The sequence below is a fragment of the Eumetopias jubatus genome, unplaced genomic scaffold, assembly GCF_037043125.1.
Source record: "Eumetopias jubatus isolate StellerSeaLion01/CBP00866 unplaced genomic scaffold, mEumJub1_p1.0 scaffold_15, whole genome shotgun sequence".
NCBI lineage: Eukaryota > Metazoa > Chordata > Mammalia > Carnivora > Otariidae > Eumetopias > Eumetopias jubatus.
This window is the reverse complement of record NW_028274821.1, coordinates 81,759,521-81,776,244: the sequence shown is the minus strand read 5'-3', so window position 1 is coordinate 81,776,244 and position 16,724 is coordinate 81,759,521. Positions and strand designations below refer to the sequence as shown.

At 51.3% G+C, this 16,724-nt stretch overlaps 1 protein-coding gene across 4 annotated transcripts in view; it reads right to left on the bottom strand.

Moving 5' to 3' along the window:
- Window positions 1-2,795: 2,795 nt before the first annotated feature.
- The window catches only part of GSN (gelsolin), a 54,157-nt gene continuing 40,228 nt past the window's right edge, over window positions 2,796-16,724 (bottom strand). For all 4 annotated transcript variants that reach the window (XM_028107604.1, XM_028107605.2, XM_028107606.2 and 1 more), the window contains 11 exons: window positions 14,976-15,108; window positions 13,602-13,690; window positions 13,190-13,405; window positions 11,420-11,553; window positions 8,966-9,056; window positions 7,558-7,728; window positions 6,744-6,918; window positions 5,570-5,694; window positions 5,289-5,366; window positions 3,602-3,662; window positions 2,796-3,175 (listed from right to left, as the gene is read on the bottom strand). In XM_028107604.1, coding sequence (XP_027963405.1) covers window positions 3,006-3,175; window positions 3,602-3,662; window positions 5,289-5,366; window positions 5,570-5,694; window positions 6,744-6,918; window positions 7,558-7,728; window positions 8,966-9,056; window positions 11,420-11,553; window positions 13,190-13,405; window positions 13,602-13,690; window positions 14,976-15,108 — 1,443 coding nt within the window. In that variant the 3' untranslated portion in view covers window positions 2,796-3,005. The remainder of the gene's footprint in view (window positions 3,176-3,601; window positions 3,663-5,288; window positions 5,367-5,569; window positions 5,695-6,743; window positions 6,919-7,557; window positions 7,729-8,965; window positions 9,057-11,419; window positions 11,554-13,189; window positions 13,406-13,601; window positions 13,691-14,975; window positions 15,109-16,724) is intronic.

The following is a 16,724-nucleotide window of genomic DNA, read 5'->3' as shown; positions in this document are numbered from 1 at the left end:
TTTCTTTGGGTGAGAGTCTGTTTCTGCCAGCATTTAGTGTCTGTGGACTTCATTTTTCAGAAGTGGCCCGGGAGAGCCTCCCATCCTGGGCTGGCTGCGTTGGCTTCTTCATGTGCTCTTTATGGGCCAAAAGAGGAGAGCTTACAATCGTCCATCTGTCGTCTTTCTTATCTAGGCTCCCTCTGCTGCACCTGCCCACATATTTTCCCTGGGGCGTTTGAGATCCATGGATGCCCTGAATGCGTCGCTAGTTTAATTTCCCTTTGCTTTAATACAAACAGGACAGGAACTCCCTTCTGTCACCCAGTGGTCTGTCACATCCCCTATGCCTTGCACACTGCCTGGCCCCAAGTACACAACCAATACCTAAGGTCGGACACAGGCCCAAGGTCAGACACAGGATCCAAGCCCGGGCCGGCCTCTTCGGCTCCTGTCATGGCCACCACAGTGATGTACACGTTGTAGATGACCGAACACAAGGTCACTTTTCTGAGGGCAAAAATTGTTAGGAAGAGAAACTATGTGATTGATGTGATAGTGTTCTCAATTCACCATTTTGCCTTTGAGAGAGAGATAATAGGAAGTCCGAGTGAGTGACTCCGTAGCCTCAGGCAGCGTCCTCTCTCTCAGCACTGTGGAGCTCTGTCAAAGACCACAGCCACCAATAAACTGAAACTGGCCAATAAACCAACTTGAATGGCAGTAGAGGAAATGAATTCCAGGGCAGGTCTACTTGCAATTCGTCCTCCCACAAGTTTTTAGGATGTGAGCTGGCTCGTCTAGACAGGCCTCCGCCTGCCTCTTATGGAACGTTCTAGAAGCCCCCGGTGAAAATGCTGCTTTTGTTCCAGAATTCTGCATTTGTCAAGTTGATCACTTTGTGAAAGTAACCCTTTGGGGTGAGGCAGGAGTTACGAGAGCAGGTCCAAATCCCTTCGCATACTAGTTGGGGTTCCCCTGGGCCCTGCCCACCTCTCAGATGGGAGGCCCTGCCCTCCCCGGCTGCTCCGGCCTTACGGGCTGTCCCTGAGCGTACTGTTCTCCCTCATCACTCCCTCTGTACTTGCTGCACAGTCTGCCTGAAAAGCAAGGGCCCCACCCCGTGACTCACCTGGAAAATTCCTTCTCCGCTCCCCTTGTCACCTCTGCGACGAATCAGAATCTCTGGAGGTAGGGCCCCTGGGGCATCTCTGCTTTTAAAAAGTTCCCTGGGCGAGCTGAGTGAGCAGCAGCTCTGGAAATGGCAGTGTAAACACACTCACACCCTTCCTACCACATAAACCTTCACACTGGCCTGTGTTCTCCGTCCCAGCCCCAGGAATGGGAGACTCCCTCTGTAACAGGTGGGGTTCAGGAGGAGAGGTGGCACGGAACAAAATGGGAGGAGAATGTGCGGAGAAAAGACCAGAAGGATAGAGGGGCGGGAAAGCGATCCGTTCCACAGCAGTTCCTTGCTCTGGTTTGGAACATCCGTGGAGGAAAGCTCTAGAAGCAGCTCATGGAAAAGTCTAAAAGGGACTTTGTGACACTCTGAGCGTGAGCAGAGATTCAGGGCCTGGGCGGGGGGACAAAGTGGGGCACACAGGAAGTCCCTCTCCCACAGCTTTGGGAGCCTTCGGGGGCACCTTCTGTGATGGTAACTTCAGTAGCCAAGGAGATTTCTCCAAATAGCTTTGGGGCAGCGGAATGACTCATGGAAGGCAGAGGAAGCCAGGAAGGTGTAGGCAGATTAGTTACAGGGCATGATGGCTGGGAGAATGCACCTTGTCCAGGCTTCTAGGCAGCGAATGCAAATGGCTAAGGGCCCCAGCCACTGGCTTCGAGCTCTGTCCCCACAGGTGCACCAAAGCCACGCCTCCCAATGACGGTGTGGAGTGGGGAGATAAGACACCACAGCTGCTCCTGGGGGGAGCGTAGCTCCTCCACTGGCTGATGAGACCGTGGCTCAGGAACACTTTGAATCAAACAGGTATCTGCACCCCTGTGTCCACAGTGGTCTTGTTCACAATAGCCAGAACGTGGAAATGACCTGAGTGCCCACCGATGGATGAATGGATGAACCAAATGTGGCATATACACACAATGGAATAGTATTCAGCCACAAAAAGGAATGAAATTTTGGTATTTGCTGCAAAGTATATGAATCCTGGAAACATTATGCTAAGTGAAACAAGCCAGACACAGAAGGCAAATTTTGTATGGGAAAAGGCAAATTCATGGAGACAGAAAGTCGAATAAAGGTTACCAGGAGCAGAGAGGAGGGAGGAACAGGAGTTATTGTGTAATGGGCACACCGTGTATGCTGGGGATATGAAAAAGGTTTGGGTATAGATCGTGGTGATGACCTCACAACACCGTAAATGTATTTAATGCTACTGAATGCCACTTACAAATGGTCAAAATGAGTATTATATGTAGTTTACCACAATAAAAAATGGCAAAAATGGGACTATACGATTAAAAAAGCTTTTCTTCTGGGGGGTGGGTTGTTTTGGGTTTTAGGGTTTTTTTGTTTTTTTCCTTTCGCTCAAGCATTCCCTGACAAGCTCTGCTAGACTTGCCTGGACTACACAGCCATCTGGGGTGGGCCCCCTCCCGATTCCCTTCCACACAGGCCATTCCCCTGGAGCCATCTCTGCACGTCCCACCTCATCCTGGCATCAGCTTATCGAAGGTCCAGGATTCACACCCAGCGTGAGTGCAGCTCATCCACTGGTGCAAGGGCACAGGCAAGGCCCCTCCCTGGGCACTTCCAGAAGAATCACCAGGACAGACGGTGCTGCGGCAGGCTCACATACTTCCAAAAGCTTTTTATTGAATTCAATTTTCCAAAAGCACAGATAATTGAGACAATTTTCGCAAGGACCCTGAATTTTTACGTGGCTGTTTTTGGCTACAGTAAAAACACACTCACACACACCAGAGAGGCCCTGCTCGCTGTAAGGTCTCTGACGGATGGACTGTTAGGAAAGGCACTGAGCGGGGACAGGGGTGGGGTCTCTCCTTCAGGCTGCCAGTTCGGCCATGGCTCTGTCCAAGGGGTCCACAGACCAGTAGCTGTCATCCCAGCCGAGGAACCAGCCCACGAAGGAGGGAGGTTCAAAGCCTTGCTTCACGATGGTGATGGGGGTCCGCCGGTCGCGATTAGCTGGGTCCGTCTCGATATAACGCTTAGCTGTAGATACACACGTGCAGGAAAAGGAAACCCCAGAAATCCTTAGTGACTGCTTAACCAGGGAGAGGTGCTTCGGGGCAGGAGCTGCCTAGGCTTCTGGTCTTACTGTCTCCAATGCCCAGTCCCTGCACTAGACACCACCATCCCTGAAGGGCAATGACCCCACATGGCTCTTCCACCACCCTGCCCGCGAGCCCTGGAAGGGACAGGGGTCACAGTTCAACTTCCTGCTTCACAAAGTTTATATCATTTCTCACTCCTGCTCTCCCCTACTGGGAGTTAGTAAAGAACCAGCTTTAGAGTTCCAGCTCCCAAATCAGATCTGGTCAGCTACCATGGCTCTGGTCAGGAACTCCCCAGACCCATGCGGGAAGCTGCTCCCACCACACCACAGGACACAGACCCACAGGCACGCTCGGTCCTCACCAGAGCTCAACGCTTCTGTCTTCTCCTCTTCTTGAGAATCCTTTCCAACCCAGACAAAGACCTGGAGTGAGATGTGAAATGAGACGGGTAGGAAGGTCCCGGCCACAGGGAGGGTCCGGGTGCTGGATGTGGGACACAGCCCACAGCTGACAGAGCCCAGAGACCAGGACGGGAAGGATTTGGAACCAAGTCTACAAACTGGTGACCTACCAGCATTCTTTGTCGGTCCACCCGCCATCACATGTTGGTCTGCAATGTCTTTTTAGACAAGTTTCATTATCAGCTTACATTAACATCTAGAGTTCCCAGTTTTCTTGAAAACTTGGAGGATCTGGCAACCATGGGCCTTCACCTTTGTGTGGATGAAGCCGGGTGGCAGCAACGCCCCCCCCCCCACTTCAGACGAGCAGTGCCAGTTTGCCTCAAGCCCCAGCAGCTCGTGTCCGCCCCCCATCCCAGCCCCTCACTTACTAACATTGCTGACCAGGTGCATCAGGCACTGAGTTTGAGATCCCTCTCTAGAAGTGCATGAATGATCCCTCTATAGGGATCAGCAAGTGAGTGGCCAAACACATGCTCACAACAAATATGCCCTGAGCCTGCTACGTGCCATTTCTGTGTGTCTGGGCCGCATAAGTCTAAGGCTTGGAAAAAGTAGAAGTTTTGAGCTTGATGCAAGTTTTGTAATACAAACATTTTTATGCATCTCTAACATATTTTAAAAAGCACCTGTCACTGAACACTGATATTAGACAATAAAACACCAGACTTGACTTCTCTTATCTACAAATGTGTTCCCTGCTGAGCTAGAAGCCCCTTCGTGGCAGGTATTATGTCTATTTTGCTCATCATAGGACTCCAGCATGGTTCCTGATAGACAGTGGGGTATAGGAAATGCTGGCTGAGTGAATGAATAAGCAGATGAACGAACAGATTATGTAGCCAGGGGAGCAATTGGTGACGATAGCTGAAGGGCTCAAGCTGTGACCATTCTGGCACCGATCTTCCCACTGGGCATCCCAAGCAGAGATAGAGGGACTTATGCCTTTGGGGCTGCCATCTGTAACTGATAACTCTGATAAGAAGGGTTATTGACTGCCATCCCCATGAGAACGTAAGCCCCGCAAGGGCAGAGGAGTGTCTGCTCTATCCCCAGCATCTGGATCAGTGTCTGGCACGAAGCAGGTGCTCAGTTAATATTGGTCGACTGAATGGCTCCATCCCCATCCGGTCCTACACAATAGCCTTCCCTAGGAGAAGAAGCAGAGAGCTCAGAGCCCTCTAAAACAGAAGGAGATGCACTCCGAAACTTCCAGGTGTCACTCTGTGGACAGTTTATGCCTGCATATGACATGCTAAATTCAAGTTTCTTTATCAATAGATTTAAAGTAAGAGTTCACACCCCGCTAAGGCCTGGGAGAGAATGCTGGTCATCTGATTTGCATTTATATGGTACTTTGCAGTTTGTGATGTCATCTAATCTACATCTCATCTTAGTGAATGAGGCAAGGTAGGTACCATCGCTCCCATTTTGCAGAGGAGGAAATGGAGGCCCAGAAGGGGGAAGGGACTCAACTGCAGCACAGGGATCTTTCCAGTAACACCTGGCAACTGATCTTAGAGCTGGGTGTCTAGTTCCTCCCACTCCCTCAGCCCAGACAGCCTACACCTTCTGTCCTTCACCCACCTGGTCCCAGGTGTCCAGGAGCATGACGTCATCTGTGGCCAGGTCTTCCTGCATGAGCTCGCCAGGAACCTCTTCGATCTGGGAAGGAACAGAAGGGGTTAATGAAAGCTCACCAGCCCCCCCCCCCCCCTCCCAGGCTCCTTCCCCTGGCTGGGCTCACTGGGTTTACACCCAGGAAGGAGTTGCTCCAGCCGGCAGGGGATCCTTCCTCCTTCCTCCGTGCTGTCCGCCTCCCCGTGGGGGATCGGGGAGCAGAGGCAGAGGCCTCCGCGGGGGCTCACCACAAAACGTCCGATCTTATTGGAGCAGGCAAAGAGGCGAGGAGGGTGGGCGTCCATCTTCTTGTCCTTCAGCCGCGGGGACGTGCGGTAGGCAGCCTTGCCACCCAGGGCTTCCCAGAAGCTGTCTGTGAGGGGAGACCACAGCAGTTGGTCCCCTGACACCAACTCCCCCAGCACGCTCATCAGACCCCGTGGTAAAAACCCTGCCCTAGAACAACCCAATGCTCTCAAGCCCCCTCCACCCAGGGGACCAGAGAGGGACAGGGCCTGAGGGAATCTGAAGGTGATGAAACAGAGACCAGAGAGCCGACTTGGCAGTACGCACACAGGCAGGGCTACCTCTGGCTTCTGAATGACAGCACTGAGGGCTGGGGATGATTATCCCTGCTCAACAGACAGCGTGACGGAGGCTCAGAGATGGTAAGCAACTCACCCAACATCACACAGCTAGTAAGTGGGAAAGCCAGGGTACAAATCCTGTCTGACTCCAGCCCACCCCACCCCCACCCCCGATTCTTTCCACTACACCTGCTCTGTCCACATGTGCCTATTTAAGTTCATTAAAATTAAATACAATTAGACATTCAGTTCCTCATTCTTATTAATTCCCAGCAGCCATATTTCAAGTGCTCAGTAGCCACATGTGACTAGTGATCACCATATTGGACCTGGGCAGGTAGGAACATGTTCATCCTCTCAGAAAGTCCCCTGGACAGTGCAGCTGTAGACTGAGCTGCTCCTCCCCACGTCTACTGAGTGTCAGGCGGGAAGGAATGGGCTCATAGCAAGAGCAGAGAGACTGAGGGCTGGCAGGGAACAAAGAAGATGTTCCCACCTATGTTCGGGAAACAGAGCAGGCTTGTGGCAATTCTGTCCTTGGAGATTCTGAAGATTAGGAGAGACTGCTACTCCTGCCTGTCTTTCAAGGCTTCCTAGCAAGGGACCACCTCCTCCAGCAGCCCTCCTTGAATGCCCCAGCCCACACTGAACTCTCCTTTCTCTTAGCTCCTGAAGGCCTCCCTCTCACTGACCATAGCCCTCAACCTGCTTTTCTTGAACGCACCTTTGGGGACAGAGGATCCAGAGCCCCTCCCCCCCCAAGCAGAAAGAAGGGAGGGAACCTAAGAGCTGCAGTCCCGGGGGAGCAGCAGGCCCCTCTCCCCCCAGCTCCTACCTGGTTCGCTGCCTTCTGCCACCTGCACAGGTTGGGCCCGCAGGACCCTGAGCAGCTCCTGGGCCCCCGTCTTCTCTGCCTCACTGGCTCCGGCACCCACCCACAAGTAGGCGGCCGAGGGAGTTTTCAGGACAAAGGCATCATTGGAGTTCAGCGCACCAGCCTTAGGAATTATCTGGGAAGGCAGCGCTCAATTAATCAGAAACCAGACCAAAAGTCCTCAGCCCCCTCCTTACTGCCCAGGAGACCCTGCAGCAGGACCAGCTCTTGGATGGAGACTTGGAAGGGCACCCCCATCACAGCTGAGAGCACAGATTTTGGACAACGAGGGGCTTAGTTGATTCCCATGATTCACTAACGTGCTGTGGCTCAACATGGTCATTCTAGAATTCTGGGCTGCATTAACAGAAGTTGAGTGCCCAGAACAAAGGAGGTGGTAGTCCCATTCTCCTCTAGGCTGCTCTGAGCATCCTGTAGGATTATGTTCTAGTCTGCGCCTTCTGCCATAAAAGGGACAGAGACCACGTGGCATACAATCAGGAAGTGTCCAGATGGTGAAGAATGGACTACCTGTTAGGTAGTGAGCTCTCCATTATGGAAGGTATGCAAGAAGCCCCAGGCATCCTTGAGACAAGAGGAAGTCTAAGATGTACAATTCTGCTTGCCAGGCCAGGGAAGTTACAAAAAGCTCCTTCTTAACTCCTGACCCAACCGCCCCCTCCCCCAACCAGTCCTGTGCCCAGACATCTGCCCGTCGAGCATGGGAAGCTTCAAGTAGGCCAATCCCTCCTGGGGTCCAGGGCCTGGGCCTTACCTCAACGGCTCGGGTGGCTCCAGAGCTGCTGGCCCGGACCTGGAAGAGGCGGGTACTGGCAGGGGCCGTCTGCCCGCCCTCACGGGAGGTGCCACCCTTATAGATGATCATAGGTTTCCCGCCAAACAGGCTCATGAGGTGGGCTGGCTCCTTGCCTTGGACCACACGGCTCTGGCAGGGTGATAGGACAGCAAGTCAGGCAAGGAGAGTGGGGGCATTTGTCCTTCTGTGTGGCAGCAAGCTCATCCCCCCGCCCAGCCACAATGGCCTAGGCCCATCCTCCAAACAAGGCCAGCACGCCGGTGTCTGCACGCGGTGGGGCGCATGAGCCCACAGCACACGGGAGCTGGGCGGGGAAATGGGGAGTCCCCGGGAAGCTGGAGACAACGCCACTGCCTCACGTCCCCCGGGCACTGCCTCGGCTGCCCTCCCTTCCCATGAGGACCTGCCTTGCTGACCCTGAGTCTAGTCCAAGAACAAAGAGAACCCATGTTTGCAAATATTCCCTTAAATAGAAACACATGGGTTGTTCGTCGACATTCTTCCAGAATGGTGACGTCAGCTCAGGGCATGAAAGACGGCAGAGTGGTGAGAATAGAGCTTTCTAGACATGGAGAGACCCCTCTTGCACAGCCAGAGGAACCTCTTAAACCCATAAATCCCTTCACATCACATTTACCAGGGAGCAATATCCCCTTGTTCTCAGGGTTAAGGTCAATCCTCACCATGGCTTCTGGGTGGTCTGGTCCCTCTGCGCACATCTCGAGACTTTTCTCATGGCACTTGGTCCCTTGGTCTACTGCTCAATGCCCCCTCCCACCTCAGGGCCTTTGCATATACTCTTCCCTCTGCCTGAAATGTGCCTGCCCAACTCCTACTCCCCCATTAGGTCCCAGCAGAAAAGTATCTTCCTAAGGAGGTCCTTGTCTAATCCAGTTAGATCCTCCCTGGGATCTATATGTCCTTACTTAACACATATGTAACTGGGGACTATTATGGGCCAGGCATGGCTCTAAATGCTTTACTAATATTAACCCTTCATCTGCAAGGCAATGCTGGGGCAGAGAGAGGATTTGAGACTACACAGGCACAGAGCGGCTAAGTGACTCATTCGTGACGGCCCAGAGGTAAGACGGGATTCAACCTGCAGCAGGCGGCCTCCACATCCGCCCTCTGACTGAGCGGCCACACTGCCTCTCCTGAACATCTGAACATCTTTCTCCTCCCCACACTATAAACCGCATGAGCACAGGGACGCGACCTGTGCGTTCAGGGCTGCAGATGCTGTCGGGCACATGGGAGCCCTGCATAAATGTTTGTGGGGTGGGTGGACAGACAGTCAGCTAGAGGAGTGACCCGATGGATGAGGTGCAGGGTGGGGCCCAGCGGGGCACTGGGCTGGCCTCACCTGCACAGGGGACCCCCCGAGCTCCTCATCCAGCTGGGCGGTCAGGATGGCAGACGCAGCGACCTCATCTTGCGTGGACTGGGCACCCTGCCTGAGAGAGGAGGTGATACTCAGCACCGAGGTTTGCACAGAACCCAGAGTGTCTCCCTGGTTCCGGGCCTTGGGAAACCCGCACGCCACAATCCCAGCTCAGCCTTCTTCTGAGATCTGAGCAAAACCAGTCGTCTCTCTTATCCTAAATGCGCCCTGCGGGGGGCCGGCGAGCTCATCCCAGGCAGAGCAGCCACGAGGGAAGGTGCCCTGAGATGCCAAGACGAAGAAAGGCGGCCAGGACATTTCTCACGGGGGAGAGGCAGGTCAGAGAACAGCAAGTGGGGCATGAGCCCCTTTGCGGGGAAAAGACATCAGTACTTATAGCCTCATGTGAACCTGCTCCGAGAAGTCTGTGCAGATGTCCACCAAAAGGATCCAAGCTGCTCGCCCTGAGAGGGGAGACTGGGCAGGGGCTTTGCTTTCCACCCTACCTCTTCCTATACTGTGCAAATTTCCCATAACTAATGTGTGTTATCTATAGAAGCAAACAAAATCTGACAAATCGAGGTGAGGATGCAGCTACTGTTTTTTAAAAAAATGCCTTCTTCTGAATTTTGTACCATGTGTATGTATTACCTAGTCAAAAAAAAAAAAATTCTTTGAAGCTGCTTTTAAAAGTCTGACGTTGTCACATGGAGAGGCGTTCTACAAAATAACCCACCGGCACTCTTCCAGAGTACCAACGTCATGAGAGAAAAGACTGAGGAGCTGTCCCAGATTAGGACTCGGTGATAAATCACTGAGGAGGCATGATGACTAAGTGCCATGTGGGATCCTGGGTTAGATCCCAGGCCAGAAAGAGGACATGAGTGAGGCAACCGGTGAAATCCAAGGAAGGTCTACAGATTGGTAAACAGTATTGCGTCCAGTGTTAATTTCCTGGTTTTGATCATTGTACTTTGGTTAGGTAAGACACACACAGCGGGGGAGATGTGTAATGGGTACATGGAAACTGTACCATTTTTGCAACTTTTCAGGAAGCCTCAAGTTATGTCAAAACAAAAAATTTAAAGGGGAAGACATCCAACCAACATCAAAAAGTTCTGAGACGGTATAGTACGAGCAATACAAGTTAAAAATATACTGAGATACCGTCTTATCAGCGATAAGGTTGACAAACATCCAAAAGTTTGACAATATAGTCCACCAGAGAGGCCGTGGGGAAACAGACTCCCTCGTGCTGCTGGGAATGCAAAATGCTACAAAGCCCATCTAGGGAAACTGGGCACCGTCTATCAAAATGACAACTGCATTTAGTCTTTGACCCAGCAATCTCACTTCTGGGAATTTACCCTACAGACATTTCTCTACACATTCAAATGATATTTGTTTAAAGGTCACTAATCACAGCAATGCTTGTAATAGCAAAAGACTGGAATCAATCCAAGTATGCATTCACAGGGAATTTGTTAAACAAGCAACAGTGTAGCCCCACAGCAGAATATTATGGAGCTGTAAAAGGAAAAAAAAAAAAAAAAAAAAAAAGAACAAGGAAGTACCCTATGTACTGACATGGGTCCATCTCCAGGAAGTACTAAGTAAAAAAAGCAAAGTGCAGAACAATATACACAGTATGCTATCCTTTGAAAGATAGGGAAGGGAGGGAACTAGGAATATAGTCCTATTTGCAGGAAGACTTACTGGAAGAACATATATAAAAAACAAATGAAAGCCATTACAGAGGGGTGGGGATTGGAGAATGGGGTGAAAGTGGTTGGGATGGGAACAAGATTTCTCAACAGATACCTTTTTATTGTCTTGCCTTTTGAATTGTGTGACTGCATTGCCCATTTTAATGGAATTAAAAAAATTTTTTTAAAGAATTTTTTTAAATCATTATGTTATGTTAGTCACCATACCGTACATCATTAGTTTTTGACGTAGTGTTCCACGATTCATTGTTTGCGTTTAACACCCAGTGCTCCACGCAGAACGTGCCCTCCTCAATACCCATCACCGGGCTAACCCATCCCCCCACCCCCTCCCCTCTAGAACCCTCAGTTTGTGTCTCAGAGTCCATCGTCTCCCATGGTTCATCTCCCCCTTCATTTGGAATTAAAATTTTTAGATTAGAAAACACGTGGTAGAGTACAGTACTTGGTGTGGAATTGTGGGAGGGATCTTCTGTTTGCTTCTCCCTACTCACTGCATCTCCTACAACGGACATGTCATATTTTTGGAAGAACGGTTTGAACGTTGTTACGAGAAATAAGACAAGAGGCATTGCCCCGTGGATAGGAGCCCTCCCTCACAGTGTGGCCGTTCCACCGCAGGCCTCTCAGCCCCATGCCACGCTCAGGGCCCAGTCAGAGCCCCGCCCCCCCACATCCCATCCCCCAGTGCACGACCCCACAGCCTCACCAGTTGTAGATGATCTGTCCCTGACGGCCACCGTGACGGTAGTGGTACAGAATGATGTAACTGTCCCCACCGTAGAACTGCCCGTACGTGGAGGGGTCCACAGGCACTTTGTTGGAGCCTTCGATTCTCCAGATCTGCCAGGATAAGGCCAGGCTCAGACACGGTGCGGTTCCCCCCACCCAGACCCCCCCAACCCAGGCCACTGGGGAACCGCGGGGTGGTGGGTCAGGGTTACACAAAAGGACAAGCTCTTTATACATGGCTCCACTTGGGCTCAGGCTGAACCTAAAGAATTTGCCCCAATCGCTGAGCCACTAGGATTCAAACCCCGGATCCTTACATGACACCCCCACCCCACCCTGTAGTTCCTCCTCGGAGTGGTCAGCACAGGCATGGGGTGTTGCACGGTGGCATTTAGGACGTGCTTTCAGCGAGGGTAACACAGTGAGTGCCCACCTCCAAGTGTCGTGAGGATCAAGTGAGTTTACTCTCAAAAGTCCAGCACCGTGCCTGGCACAGGGAGATGACCGCCGTGTAGCTGGCAGCCACTCTCATTATTAGAATTATGATTGAGGTGATTATTAGCGATACGGTTATTGGCATCGTTAGGGAGTTATCTGGATTTTACAGATCACCTCCAGAAGCAGGGGCACCCCTAGGTGACCTCAGAATGACCCTGCTGGCACGTGTCTTCCCAGAGCTCCAGGGACAGTTTTCCAAGCGGTCATGAGGTCCTGCAGCGCCACCTGGTGGTACTTCGGAGACACTGCGCCCTCCAAGACCAAGAATCTCCAGACCTTGAAAATTCTAGGTGAGGGGTGGGATTAAACCCCATTTTATAGGTGAGAAGAGTGAGGGTCACTCAGCCAGGCTGCCAGAGCTCTTTCCACCTGTGCTACCCTGAACATTCTTACTGCATCCTTCCCTCCCACTGAAGTATGAATGTTAATTATACCAATGGCAAAAATAAGAATAAATAAAAACGAACGCTTTTGCTGTTTCTATCATGTAGAATAGAAACAAACAAGTAGACTCTACCTCACAAACATCTCTGAACCCCAGCCCTCACCTCTCCATCTTCACTGTGACCTTCCTGGGAGCCAGGCTGTTTTCTCTCACCTATAGTATTACAACCAACTCCTCACGGGCTCTCCACCTTCATTTTCCTGCCTCTAATCCATTTTCACAGCAAGTTTTGAAAGCAGAGAACTGAGCTTGTTGCGTGTCTGCTTTTAAAGCAAGAAAGAGAAAAAGCCCTCACTTGCACCCACTGGTTACGGGATCAAGTCCACGGCCCTGGACGCGGCATTCAAGGCCCTTCCTTGAGGATGCGGTCAGCCCTGGGCTCTTGGGACAGTTCCCTGCCTGGAATACCCACCATTCTTCCTCTCTGGCAGCAAACTTTGACTCACCCTCTGAGGCCCAACAGAAGGGTCCCCATCTCTGTGAAGACTGCTCCAACCACCCCACCCCTTTTGCCCTTCCTCTGTTCCCATAATCTGCGTGCTCGCCTCCAATCTTCCACTGACTGCACTCCTTGCGGGCAGGGTGAGGTCTGAGACACTTGGCCTGGGGCCTGGCAACCAGTAGGTGCTTGGGGTATATTGGCTGTAAAAATTAACTGAGGCAAAAGAATCCCAACCACCAAGACTGTGGTCAAAACCTCATAGACGAAGGGCCTCAGGGAAGCAGGAGGCAATGCGTGAGCCAGAGGTGCCTGGGGGGGAGCACGGGAGGAGCCTGGACACACCCACACAATCCCCCAGGCACCTGTTTCTGGCCCGAGCCGTTGTCATCCATGCCATGCTGGGCTGCCATGGCAGTGGACGTGTGCAGGGTGGCAGCGTCGAAGGGCACGCGCTCCACATTGGCGATGTGGCTGGAGAGGTAGGCCAAGCCTGGGCCGTCTGTCTGGTCTGGGTCCCGCCAGTTCTTGAAGAACTGCTTGAACAGCGGCGTCTCACCACCCTCAGGAAGGACGGAGACCTGGACAGGGGAGGGAAGAGCGGGATGGGGCCGGGCTCAGGTCCCCCTGAGGACAGGGTCTGCCAGGCAGAGGTCCTCGGGGGAGACTCAGACACCCAGTCCGCACGGAGCGGGGTTGGGGAGGCCCACCCCGTCCCAGCCCCACCCCACCCGCCCCGGACCTGTCCTCACTGTGTGGCTTGGCTCCAAGGCTCACCTGGGTCTGCCTGGGGTAGTCCATCTTGGAGATGAAGTCGGAGGCCGTTTTGAGGGCAGCCTTCCTTTCCTCCGTGTTGGCCTGCTTGCCTGTCGGCAGGTGGGGGGGTGAGGCACCCCAGGGTCAGTGCTATGTCCTAACGTCCAGTGGTCCAGGGGAAGCAGCAGCCGAACCTCCCTCCCTATTCTTCTGAGGCTGCAGACAGCCAAGACCAGACCCCTTCTCCCAGAGATGACTGCTCCTAGAGGCCCTGGAGGTCCAGCTGGGGGTCCTAACTGATGGTGGTAACCACAGGAACCATTGTGGTCCATTTACGGAGCATGTACTCTGTGCTCAGAACTGTCCATAGCTGATTTCATTTAATTCAAACAATGACCCTTTGTGATAAAGATCATTATTAACTTGTCCCACTGACATATAAGAAAACCAGGGTCTTAGAGAGGTTAGGTGACTTGTCCAAGGCCATACAGCAAGGGGGAAAGCTGTGACTTGACTCTGAAGCCCACACACCACACCCTCGGGCCCCCTTCCTGCTCCTAGGCCACCTGTCCACAGTGGAGGCCTCCTCCCACTCCCCAGTCTGAAGTTCACCCCAACCTGAGAGCCTCCCCGTGCCTGCACAGCTCCTGGCCAGCAGGTGCCAACCCGCAGTCCCCGACCTTCCTACTGCCAAGGCTGAGGGGTCCAAAGAATAATAATAATAATAATAATAATAATGGCCATAAGTGCTCAATCTCTCTCTTCCTCTCTGCCCTTCTCTGTGCACCCACTGCCTCCCTCCCCCTTCTGCCCTCGTCCCCGGGACTAATGGTAGAGCATCCAAGCAGGATGCCGATGGGTCCTCTCAGAAGCATCTGGGCCAACGCTTTCCAAGAGCCTTTCATAATCAATCCCACAGGACATTCCCCACAGATTCCATGGACCCCTAGCACAGCACTTCCCAAATAGAAACCAGATCACTTTCATGAAAAGCCCCAACATACATTAGCAAGTTAAAGGTTCTTAAAAGGCCTGCAGTAAACAAGCCTGTTAACAGTGTTGCCCATAAACTTATTTGACCACAGAAATATACACTTTTTTTTTTCCGTTACATGCTGCCAATTAGCCTCTGAGAGAACTGGTGTTACAACATACCTGGGAAACACTGGTTTTAGCCCAAATGGGAAATCTGAGGCCCAGAGAGGGTAAGTCAAGTGCCCAAGATCACATAGCGAGTCAATTGCAAAGACACTGGCTTCAGAACAAGACTCAATTTCTGTTCTGTAGCCTGCCGTGCCCCAGGGTGCCTGCAACACACACTCTACCCTCCCAGGGCTGTAGGAGCTCCCACGAGGGCCTGGGGGCTGTCAGAAACCATTCCCCTGCCCCCAGTACCTTTCCAGACAAAGATTTTCCCATCTCTGCCATGGTCCAGGATGAAGCAGTCCTCAGACCTCAAGGCCCCCTGGGCGAAGGGGTTCTCATCAGCCACGAGGGAGACCGACATGGTGCCCGCGCCATTGGAGACCTGAGGGAATGAGGGACAGGAGGTCCAGAACATGAGTGACCTCCACCACTTCGGCCTGCCCAGGTGGGACCCCCACGCTGACACAGGGGTTGGCCCATATCCCAGCTGCCACCCCAAAAACACGGAGAGTAACACCCAGACCCACGTCCCCAAGCTCTGAGGTACACTCAGGTTTTCTTTCCCCTTCTCTGCTTTGCCAAAACCACATCTGCAACCCACATACACGTGTAACGTGGAAACTGCACACAGAAAGGGAAGTAGGTGTGCAGGTGGCACAGGAGACTTGTACAGTTGGCCGAGGAGACAGTCAATGTCATTAGTTAGAAAAAACAAAAAAACAAAGGTAGAAAGACATAAATGCAGATGCAGTGTGGTATCCTGGATTGGAATCGGGAACGAGAAATTGGGAAAACCCGAATCAAGTCTGTTGTTTAGTTAACAGTGTTGAACCAGTGTCAGTTTCTCAGTGTTGACAAATGTCTCTGGTTATGGTAAGACGTTAAGGAAAAGCCAGATGAAGGATATGTGGAAACCTTCTGTCCGATCTTTGCAATTTTTCTGCAAACCTTCAAATTGTTCCAAAATGAAAAGCTTTCAGGAAATTAAAATGAAAGTGTGCCATGCTAGTCAAAATTCAAAACACTGACAGCCCCCAGTGTTGACAAGGTTCCAGATAATCTGGGAGCCCTTCCAGAGTGCAGTTTAATAATGTATCAGAACTTTAAGTAACAAACGCTCTACACTTACTGAGTACTTACTATGCACTGGGCACTGTTCTGAGCAATTTGTATAATTTAATAACTTACACCATTGTAGAACTCCTTTAATCCTTGCAGCAACCCTGCCATAGTCCTACTAGTATCCCCCATTTTATTCACAAGGAAACCAGGGCGCAGAGAGGTTTAAGTAACTGAACAGCTAGGAGGCCAGACCTGGGATTCGAAGCCAGGCAATCTGACTCCAAAACCGGTATTTTCAATCACTGACTTATTATTCAGGCTTTGACCCCAAAATCCACATCTGGGAACTTGCCCTAAGGCTTTACTCAGCACAAGTGCACAGAGAGGGACTATTTGCAATCAGAAAAGGTGGATAGATCCTAGTGTCCATCAATGTCTGTTGAGATTCTTACATTAATAAAGTAGAAAACAACAGAGCTACTACAAAGGGCCATCTAGATCGCTGTTGTAGAAAGATATTCCTGGCCACACTGAGAGGGAAAAAGAAGGTCACAGAAAAGCATGAATACTTTGGATCCATTTATACCAAACAGAGATGGAAAAGTATGTAATTAGATACAGAAAGATGTAATCTGGACCTTCTTTCACTAAAATGATAGCTGTGTAACCATGGTAACCCTTAAAAAGGGTACGGGAGAGGCTGGTTTTTTAAAAATTGAGTTTTGTTACTTTTATAATTAAAACATTTTAAATATGGTACTTGTTATCTTAAACTAGCGAAACTGCATTGACTTTAATTTTCTTTTTATGTTCTGGAGTATTGCTTACTATTTTCTTCAATGAACATACATTTCTTTATAATCAGAATAAAAATCAATGTGGTGTTTCTTTGGAAGTGATGGAAATCTGCACCCCATTTTGTTGTGATTTTACCAC